At 38.6% G+C, this 11,180-nt stretch overlaps 1 protein-coding gene across 1 annotated transcript; it reads right to left on the reverse strand.

Annotated features, from left to right (window-relative positions):
• Positions 1-63: 63 nt before the first annotated feature.
• On the reverse strand, positions 64-2,526 carry LOC117571516 (uncharacterized). Its single transcript, XM_034253689.2, has 3 exons — positions 1,662-2,526; positions 1,415-1,610; positions 64-709 (listed from the first exon to the last, which is right to left on the reverse strand). The coding sequence occupies exons 1-3, from the start codon at positions 2,443-2,445 to the stop codon at positions 220-222; spliced, it is 1,470 nt and encodes a 489-aa protein (XP_034109580.1). The 5' UTR covers positions 2,446-2,526; the 3' UTR covers positions 64-219.
• Positions 2,527-11,180: the final 8,654 nt, after the last annotated feature.

Raw genomic sequence — 11,180 nt, forward strand, 5'->3', positions numbered from 1 at the left:
CTGTTACTGTTGCTGTATGCAGCAGCAACCGAAATTGAATTTATGTGCGAGGATCTATTAATATTTTGGAGCATTTAAGACTTTAATCTGGCAATCAACTGCGTTTAGATCTGCATTGAAAATTGCCGCTTTAAATGATTTCAGTGCAGTTCTAAACTCAGTCTTGTATGCAACTTAATGATATAAAAACAATAACAATTTAGCAGAGAATGACTTAATTCATATGTCACCTTCTTCAACTTTGAATGTGTTGCCTTCAAGATCGGGAAAGTCTGGCACGTATACGGGATCCTCTTTCTCCTCCTCGAGCAGACAGTAGATACTGTCCTTTTCCTGTTTGATGATCTCGTGGCCCAACTTATGCCAGAAGGGACGACAGCGATTCTTCCATTGTCGCAGATTGAAGAAAGCGCAATAACGCGAATTCGATGCCTTCAACATGGCCATGTAGAGTGGCGTAATCTCGTCGGCCAGCAGCTTTCCCATGAGAAAAACAGCAGTCTTCTTGCTATGGTTGTCGTTGAAGTCAATGTAAATGCTTTTCGCCTGATTGTAGCACTTCTTGGCAATGCCCGTCTTCTGGGTATCGCGGGCAAAGAGTTTGCCCAGATTCAGCAGAATCTCTGCTTCGTGATCCTTGTGATCGTAGAGACGTGATAAACGCAGAGCACGCTTAAAGTTGGAAATGGCCTTATCAACGTGATCGAAGCTGAGAAAAGCAGTGATTACATAAAGATTCAGCTTCAATAAATAGGGATTAATATGTATAGACTATAAAAGAGGAAAGTAGAGTTATGTAAATAGTAAGATAAATATGCAAATGCAAATTATAAAGATTAATTAAGATAAAGACTTACAAATTAGACAGAAAAATAAATTCAAATATACAGATAAATTAATAGTTACTGATATTCGAATACAAGTTGGATAGATGGAGACATGATATAGTAAGTGAGGCAAATATAGATACACAAAAAGACAGGTTAGATAGATGCATATCAAAATACAAATATGTAAAAAGAAATATATCAATATTAAAATGAATAGATAGAGATTCAAGTTGTAAAGATGCATTGAGAAAGGAAGAAAACAATTTTCAAAATTGATAATATGTAGAATTCAGATAAATATATTGGATGCAAATTTTAGCGATCGATCGAAATAGAGTCACAGAAGATATAATTCAAGTTTACTGGCGAGGTTAAAAAATAAATTTAATTAATACATGTATTTAGAAACGGTAAGGAATGTATTAAGGAATATTAAGCAGATATGCAGACAAGTACATATAAATATACATGTGAAGACATTAGATAAAATGTTACACATATAATTATATAAAGATAATATGAAATTATAATTATAAAGTGGATTCAGATAGTATTAGCAGTATCCTTATAGACACAGCTCTTACCTTTCAGCGCATTGACCCAGATACAGATATAATTTGATGTTGAGCTTGACAAATCTATACTCGGTGCAAGCTATAATCTCCGATTTGATCTGCTCTAAGCACTGCTGAGCTGCATGATATTTGTTAGCCTCCATGAGAAAGAAAGCGCGCTCCAAGAACGTATCGCAAAAGATGTCCAAGTTCTTCTGGCGTCCGACTAGCAGATAAAAGCTGTCATAAATTTATAAATTAACTATCATCAACTCACTCTCTGCTATTAGTACAGTTGCCTTTCTGGCCATATCAACTGCCTCCTCAGGTTGCTGTCGCACAATCTGCCGGCCATGGATGAGCAGTTGCCTGGCGAGTTGTTGAGCCACAAGCGCGTGTAGAATGGGACTAGCTGAACCTTTTTCTGGCTCAGAGAGCCACATGTGCCCACGCACCAATTCGAGAGTGGATTTCAAGTACGTAATCGCATTGACACGTTGCCCAGTGTGTTCCAAAAATATGGCAAACCTGTGATAGATGCGAGCTATCATCTCGGCAGCATCGCGCTCCTGTCCCTCGATGTTGTGACAGAGAGAAACAATGTGTTCCATGACAGCATTCAATGCATACTCATACTTAACGCGATACGGTTCGAGCAGCAGCAGCGTCTCATAGAAGAGTGTAAAGCACTCTTTCAGACCCTTCACTTTACGCTTGATCACAGCGAGCTCCGCACACTTCAGCTTATCAATCACCTCGTAGAGCAGCGGACGATCATCGATGATCCTCGCACGTATGCTGATTGAATCAAACAGCGCCTGCTCCTTCTCGGCCAGGCAGCGCAAGAATTCGGGCATCATCAGGCAGCCTTCGTGGCGCAGCTCATCTTGCAGTGCCTCATAGATGGGACCGCGCTTGCGACGTGCCTCAATGAAACTCAGGGGCACAATGCTGGCCTTGATCTGCTCGCGATCGAATGTGATGTCACGAAACGTGCGATAGGGCAATTTGGCCCTCACTTGACGCTCGATGCGCAGGATTTCCTGCTGACGTCGTGACATTGTGACTTTTGTAAATTGCAGGGAATTCGAAGCGTTTCAAATGTTCAAATGTCTGAAGTGTAAAGTTAAGTTTACTGATTAAATGAATTTTCAATTATATGATAAACCAATTTTTGTGTTAAGCCTGCAAAAGCAGAAAACTTAAAAAGGGTAATAATAGTAAGAATAAATAATTCAAAACAATAAATTAATTTATATTTTTTAAAAATAAAGAAAACTTGACTTCAGTATTCATTTCTGTTTAATTCTCCGAAAGATGAAAACTTGAGATTAGTATAAAGTTATATTGAAATAAAAGAAAAGTTTTAAGATTTTGTTTTTACTTGCAAACAATTTGTAATGCAAATTTCTATATAAATTAGCAGCTGTCAAGTTTCTTTAAAACGTCTCAATAAAATTTGTTTTTAAATGCACTAATTATACGACACCTTTATTAGATACATTCATATGAAAAATTATGTGCACGATTGAAGGAAAGTTTGAAGAAAATAAAGTACCCAGAATAAATCAAATAACTAATGTTTCTACTCTTAAATTTGTTATCTTTTTTTTATAGCCTAAAATGTAAGCCCGCTTAATTATAATATTTTCTATATTAAATACTTGATTTTAATTGTAAATAACAAGTCCTTACAATTGATATAGAAACAAAAATTTCTTTTAGATATAAAGTATGTCGGAGAGTAAGTAATGCAGATTCGTCACATTGTCACTGCGCAACTGTACGTGCGTCTCGGCACATTCTCGCTGCGTAGTTTTTGGTGCACTTTGACATTTTGGCAACTGCGCAGTTGTGAGTGCACATTGGCACATTGTTACTGCGCAGTTGTGAGTGCGTGTCGGCATATCGACACTGCGTTGTTGTGTGTATGCGTGTTAATATTGCATCATCCTTCTGTGTGTGTTGTGATTGGTTGTCTGCATTTTGTAGCTTTAAGAAAAGTCGTTAATGCGGGGCGACAGCGTGTCGCCGCTGTCGCCGAGTGTGGTTCGATGGCTCAGGCGTAGACAGTGAGACGATCGAGAGGGCAGTGTGCTCTAGAATTCGCCTGTGAAAGCATCGGAACGCGCTTCGCTGAAAATGGACAATCAAGCTACGGCAGATCAAACTTCGACATCAGAAGTGGGATTCGGCCCTGAACAAACTACTGCAACGGATGTCTTCGCGTTGCTAGAGCAGCAAAACAGAAATTTTTTGGCATTGCTTAAGGGGCTACAGACGCCGGCGAGCGAGGTGCAACCTAGTAGCGAGATCTGCTTGCCAAAATACAATCCGGACATTGCGGGTGTAGACGCCACGCAGTGGGCCGCTACAGTCGATATAATTTTACGAACAAAACCATTGAGTGACAGCGCGCTAATATTAGTGTTGAGTAAAGCCTTGGAAGGCTCATCGGCCCAGTGGTTATCACAAATTTGTTACCCAGGAATAACCTGGCCACAGTTCCGGCAATTATTTGAGCAGCGTTACGAAACATCGGAGACGCCAGCCGCTGTCATTTCGAATCTACTTAGCAGCCGTCCAAGCAATGGTGAAAGCTTGCCCGTTTATGCGAGTCGCTGCGTGACGTCACTATGTACAAAACTCCGAAATTTGAGTTCAGAACAAATTGCCATCGCGTTGGTTCTGGGACACATGGGTAATTTCGACCGACGTTTGCAGCGGACGCTACATACAACGCATATAACTAGTCGACGAGAACTGCAAGCGGAGTTGCAAGCGTTCTCGGCACTGAGAGAGAACGTCCTGTCATGTCAAATGGGGAACCAGAGGCCAAGCGTGCTAGAACCATGGAAATCAAATGCTACCAATGTGGAAAACCTGGCCATAAGAAACAAGACTGCAAATCTGGAAAGAGTACTCAGGCTCCGGCAACTGCGAGGGAGTGGCGCTCAGGGCAGCCTCGACTTGGAAGGGCTAATGTGATATGCTACAGATGTCAGGAGCCAGGACACATTGCCACAAATTGCCCGAATAAAAAGCAGAGTACCGGATCGGGAACGAAATCGGAAAAAAGAGTGGAGCTGTGCGCTGTAGGGGAGCCTCAATCGAGTATGCTGGTAAATGGTGAGAAATTTCCAATTACATTTGACTCGGGAGCCGAGTGCTCATTAGTTAAAGAAAGCACATCTAATAAGATAGTTGGTAAGAGAATTCATAATGTTATCGCGTTAAAGGGAATAGGTAATGCCAATATTTGTAGTACTGTACAAATTGAATCAAACATCATGATTGACGGTAACTCGTTGGTTGTTTTGTTCTATGTAGTGCCAGATGAATGCATGAAGAATAATATTGTAATTGGCAGAGAGATATTGGCTCAAGGGTTCTTAGTGGAAGTTGCGTACGATAATTTTAAGATTGTCCAAAGTAAAGTTGTAAACATTTGCGAAACCTATCAACCCACTAATTTCGATGCCATTGAAACTGAAATGCTTGGAAAAGAAAAAGAAATTTTAATATCATTATTGAAACAATACTCAAAATCTTTTATTGAAGGCACTCCGCAAACGCGGGTGGATACTGGGGAAATGCATATTCGTTTGATTGAACCAACTAAGACCGTGCAAAGGCGACCATACAGATTTAGTCCAAGCGAAAGGGAGTTAGTACGTGCTAAAATTAAAGAATTAATCGAGTATAAAGTTATCAGACCTAGTAGTTCACCATTTGCTAGTCCTGCATTATTAGTAAAGAAGAAAAATGGTTCAGCAAGACTTTGTGTTGATTATAGAGAATTAAATAAAAATACTGTAGCTGATAAGTTCCCATTACCGTTGATATCAGAACAAATAGCTAGACTTAGGGGAGCTAAATATTTTACTTCTCTTGATATGGCTAGCGGGTACTACCAGATTGCAATGCACCCTGAATCGATTGAGTGTACTGCTTTTGTTACTCCTGATGGGCAGTATGAATTTCTTTCAATGCCTTTCGGATTAAAGAACGCACCCTCAGTTTTTCAAAGAGCTGTATTGAAAGCACTTGGAAGCCTTGCTCATACGTTTGTAATTGTTTATATGGACGATATATTAATTGTTTCAGAAACTAAGGAAGAAGCGTATGAGCGATTGCAACAGGTATTAAGCGTTCTGGTGAAGGCTGGGTTCTCTTTTAACATTTCGAAGTGCTTTTTCTTAAGATCTACAATTCGCTACCTTGGCTATGAGATAACAGCGGGGGAGATACGCCCAAACTTAAGCAAGATAGAATCTCTTGTGGCGTTGCCTCCACCAAAGTCAGTTGCTTCTTTAAGACAGTTTATTGGATTAGCGTCATATTTTCGTCAATTTATTCCGGGGTTTTCTCAACTGATGAAGCCTTTATATTTTCTCACGTCCGAAAAAAATAGTTTTGAATGGCAAACACAGCATGAGGAAATTCGCAGTAAAATAATCGGCGTATTAACAAACAAGCCTGTTTTGATTATTTTTGACCCTCAGTTTCCGATAGAACTGCATACCGACGCCAGCTCGATTGGGTATGGTGCTATTCTTTTACACCGAATAAATTCTAAGCCTCATGTGGTTGAATGAATATTATAGTAGAGCAACTAGCTCCTGTGAGTCCAGATACACATCCTACGAGTTGGAAACCCTGGCTGTCGTAAATGCAGTAAAACATTTTCGTCACTATTTGCATGGGAGAAAATTCGTGATTTTTACTGATTGTAATTCAATCAAATCTTCGCGTAATAAAGTCGAGTTGTCACCTAGGGTTTATCGTTGGTGGGAGTTTCTACAAACATTTGAATTCGAAATTGAATATAGAGAAGGTAAACGCATGGCACATGTAGACTTTTTATCTAGAAATCCGGTGTGTCAAAAGTCAGTATCAAGAAAAACAGAAGAGAAACGAATTGACTTAACAGAAATATCAGAAAACTGGATTTTGGTGGAACAACAAAAGGATCCAGAAATATTAGAAATCGTAACTAAGTTGAAGAATGACGATTTACCATTGGCGTTAGTTACCACTTATGAAATTAGATCAAATGTTTTGTATAGAAAGATCCAGAGAAATTCAAAAACTCGTTGTTTACCTGTAGTTCCTCGTGCGTTCCGTTGGTCAGTTATAAATCAGGTACATGAGTCTATCATGCATCTAGGTTGGCAGAAAACGCTGGACAAAGTATACGATCATTACTGGTTTTCTGGCATGACAAAATATGTTCGAAGATTTGTGGAGAACTGTATTACATGCAGAGTTTCTAAGGGTACGTCAGGAAAACCTCAAATTGAATTACACCCAATTCCAAAAATTAGCATTCCTTGGCACACCGTTCACATAGACATATCGGGAAAATTGAGCGGAAAAAGTGATCGTAAAGAATATATCATTGTACAAATTGACGCTTTTACTAAATTCGTTTATCTGTTCCACACCTTTTCCTTGGATGCGAATACTTGCATAAACGCAATGAAATCTTCAATTTCCATTTTTGGCGTGCCAACACGTCTAATTGCCGATCAGGGGCGCAGTTTCACGGGCACAAAGTTTGCGCAATTTTGTTCTAATCAAAAGATACAATTACATTTAATTGGTACAGGTGCAAGTAGAGCCAACGGTCAAGTTGAAAGGGTTATGAGTACACTAAAGAATTTGTTGACGGCTGTTGAGACAAGTTCCAGATCGTGGCAAGATGCACTGGGGATATACAGTTAGCCCTTAACTGTACAGTTAATCGTAGCTCTAAGTGTAGCCCTTTAGAACTTTTGATTGGTAAAGTGGCGCGTCCACTCGGATTGATTCCTATTAGTGATACTGAAACTGAGATTGACAAAGTTAAATTAAGGGAGTTGGCCGCTAAGAACATGGAAGAGGCCGCTAGTTATGAGAAAACTAAATTTGATAAAAATAAGGCTAAGATAATTAGGTTCTGTGTGGGTGACTTTGTGTTGCTTAAAAATAGTGAGAGACAGCAAACAAAATTAGACCCAAAGTTCAGAGGACCCTTTTTGGTGGTTGAGGTATTGGACGGAGACCGATACATTTTAAAATCAACACAGAACAATAGACGTTACAAATACCCACACGAAAGTTTGCGAAAGCTACCGGATGTGCAAATCCCAGAAGAGTTAGATATAAATGAGAAAGGGAGAAATCTGTTGGAAAAGTCTGTTGAAACAGAAGAGAATGCGTGAAGTCATGTGATTGGCGATGGACGAGAGTTGCTTTAGCAATGTGGTTGTTGGATTTCGTGAAGCCAAGTTTTGGGCGATGGACGAGCAATGTGGTTGTTGGATTTCGTGAAGCCAAGTTTTGGGCGATGGACGAGCATTGTGGTTGTTGGATTTCGTGAAGCCAAGTTTTGGGCGATGGACGAGCATAATAAGAGAAGTGAAGTCAGTGTTTTTGGCGATTGACAATTTAATTTGTTTGTATTTAAAAGTTGGCTAATAAAAGCCTGGTTATGTATGTACTTTGAATTAAGAACTGATGTGTTGTACTGATTAATGTATAAGTTGAAAATGTTTAAATGGAATGGAAATTAAAGAAATGGTTTATAAGAGAATATAAAAATAACCTGCGAAATAGTAAAAACAGAAATAAAGTTATGTTATGGAAGACCACATGGACTTGAGATTATTTGACTGGGTTGTTCTGAGGAATTGATATTGGAAAGTGAGATTGAAATTGAGATCGTTATTATAGACACGAGGACGTGTATATGTCAGAATGGCCGTGTCGGAGAGTAAGTAATGCAGATTCGTCACATTGTCACTGCGCAACTGTACGTGCGTCTCGGCACATTCTCGCTGCGTAGTTTTTGGTGCACTTTGACATTTTGGCAACTGCGCAGTTGTGAGTGCACATTGGCACATTGTTACTGCGCAGTTGTGAGTGCGTGTCGGCATATCGACACTGCGTTGTTGTGTGTATGCGTGTTAATATTGCATCATCCTTTCTGTGTGTTGTGATTGGTTGTCTGCATTTTGTAGCTTTAAGAAAAGTCGTTAATGCGGGGCGACAGCGTGTCGCCGCTGTCGCCGAGTGTGGTTCGATGGCTCAGGCGTAGACAGTGAGACGATCGAGAGGGCAGTGTGCTCTAGAATTCGCCTGTGAAAGCATCGGAACGCGCTTCGCTGAAAATGGACAATCAAGCTACGGCAGATCAAACTTCGACAAGTATATCGGTAATACAACTTATTTGAGATGTAGTTCACATATGTATTTCTCACTTTCATTTCGAAGCTTTTCCTTTTTGAAATCGTGTGCGCAACTTTAAAGCCAACTCAAGTTACTGAAAATGAACTTAATGACAATATAAATGGCAATGAAGTTAATTATTTTGCAGATCGAACGCACTTGGACGTGGACTGCGTGTTTGAATTGAATGAGCTCATTAGTTGCAACAGAAAGTTGAAAAGGCATCAGCTGCAAAGTGAAAACTGCACAAGTTGAGAATAATTTTACGGCACTCTTTCATCGACTATACATAGTATATTGTAGTACTTGCCACACATTGTGTAACATATTTATTGAGTAATGTGTATGAGCGATGCTGAGTCTGTGCAGTGCCACTAAACGGGTACTCGAACTAAGCTATTACGAGTAGATAGATACAAGTATTCACACAGTACAAGTTTTCCGAAGGAAAGAGAAGAGAAAGAGAACAAGTGCCGCACGGAAATGGGGGAACTTGCAACGGCCAGCATGTGGCACAAACAACAGACACATTACGTTGTTGTCTCAGAAACGAAACTGAATTTCAATTCAATAACTTTTTCGACTAAGTTGAGACTCTGGTTGTTTTGCTACGAAAACTATGCTTCGATTTTTGCTGCTGAGAGGACAGCGTGGAAAGTTGTGGGCGTGGCAAAGTTTGTTACTTGTTGTTACAAATATACACCTATATTTTGTAGTCGATTCGATTTTACTTTGTTTGCTCGCATGTGCCCATGAATGAAATTAAATGCAGCATCGCAACAGGCGCCTGACTCTCTCTCTCTCTCTCTCTCTCTCCTTCTACTCAACCTCAAGCCTAACCTCATCCATGACCCACGGCCCACAATGAGGTCGCTTGTTGCAACTTTGGTTCAGCAGCTTGTTTTTGATCTTGACTTCTGCCATCCGGATTTTCGAGCGCCATCTCCAACTGCAGCTGCAACGCAGGCTGTGCCTGTGGCTCCGTCGTTCAAAACTTTTGGCCAGCCGCCTCCCACCAAAAAACATGAGCAGGCGACACAAGGAGCTTCGGCAAAGGGGTGTCCTCTTAAATTTATGGCTTGCCGGCGGCTGCGACAGCGGCAACAGCAGCAGCCTTGTGACAATGTACATTGCAACGAGAATTTGTGGTTAGCTCAAATTAAGTTGCATAATTCTCCGAAAATGCTGCATTTTCACTTCTTTCGTTTTAAGTATGCTAATAAATCAAATGTGATACTAAAAACATTCATGACTCATTGGTTTCCTCAAGTTTTTCATCGCAGCGAAGCGCGTTAAAATACAGTTTCAAAGTGTAACGCTAACTTGTTTATCATTCAACAATTTTGGGTTGTTTTTGTTAGCCAAGAACGCAAATTATCGAAACTTTCTTGCAAAACAATCTATGGTGTATCAATAATCCATAAAAATGTGCATAAAACTTCTTAAAAATTGTAAAGTATATTCTTGTTTTGAATATTACTTATTTTAAATGTACTCTTCTTTTTTCTAATTCATTTTTATTAGGTAGCAAATTTAGCTTAATCTTTATGCCGGAAATTACTTTTATCAAATTTGCGGATTATTTAATTGAGTTTATTTGCGTATACTTAATATAAAAATCTTGCTGAGTTTATCAAAATTCTCTCAAAATGCACAACGTGTGTCTCATGTCTAATATTGTAACTGACATATAAATAATTGCTTTATTATTTTACACTAATTAAAATGTACTTCAGTTCAGGCCAATTAGACTTTAAAAGGAAATAACAAGTATACCAACCATGTTGCTTTGGATTTTAGATATTAAATTAGGTTGACAAGAAAATAATTCCATTTTGGTTTTCAAATGATGAAAATTTATTAAATAAATCAACACTTACACAAAGAGTAGTTTATATTGATCATAAAATATACACAGAAAGGAAAAGATTTAAGACTTTTTGGATCTTTAAAAAAATGACACTATACTTTTACGTTGAAAAAATGTTAAAACAAGATTTTGTTCTTCAATCATCGTTTTGAGCTATATAAAAAATAACATACATAATTGTTATAAATTGTGTCTAAACCCGCAACTAAATGTATATACAAAAAAATACAGATCTACAATCTTGACTCAACATTTTATTTTAATTGCGTATTCTTTTATTTCGCAGTATTAAGCTTTGTAGTAAATCTGCAGGGTATGTAAGTCTATATCATTACATTTTACCTGCCAAGTCTTGTCTTATTTCTCATGTATAAAATATAATTGAAGTGCTTAATTTAATCTGGAATGAACACGTCAATCGACTACCACATACGCTGCACACAGTTTCGGAAATAACTGATAAATAATCAAATAATTGTGTATCAAAGTGAATTGCATAAATTTATATATGTTATGTGCATATGAATTATCTTGATTATTCAAATTACACAATTGTTCGATTTTAAAATGACGAAAATCAATAAAGTAAATAATAATAACAATAAGAAATTCTTACTCATAATGAGATCTAGTTTTATTTATAATACTTGGTTGATCTTTGGAATACATAAATAATATGCCCAACTGTGGGCAAGCTACGCACCCTATAAAATT

Source organism: Drosophila albomicans, chromosome 3, assembly GCF_009650485.2.
Source record: "Drosophila albomicans strain 15112-1751.03 chromosome 3, ASM965048v2, whole genome shotgun sequence".
Taxonomy (NCBI): Eukaryota; Metazoa; Arthropoda; class Insecta; order Diptera; family Drosophilidae; genus Drosophila; species Drosophila albomicans.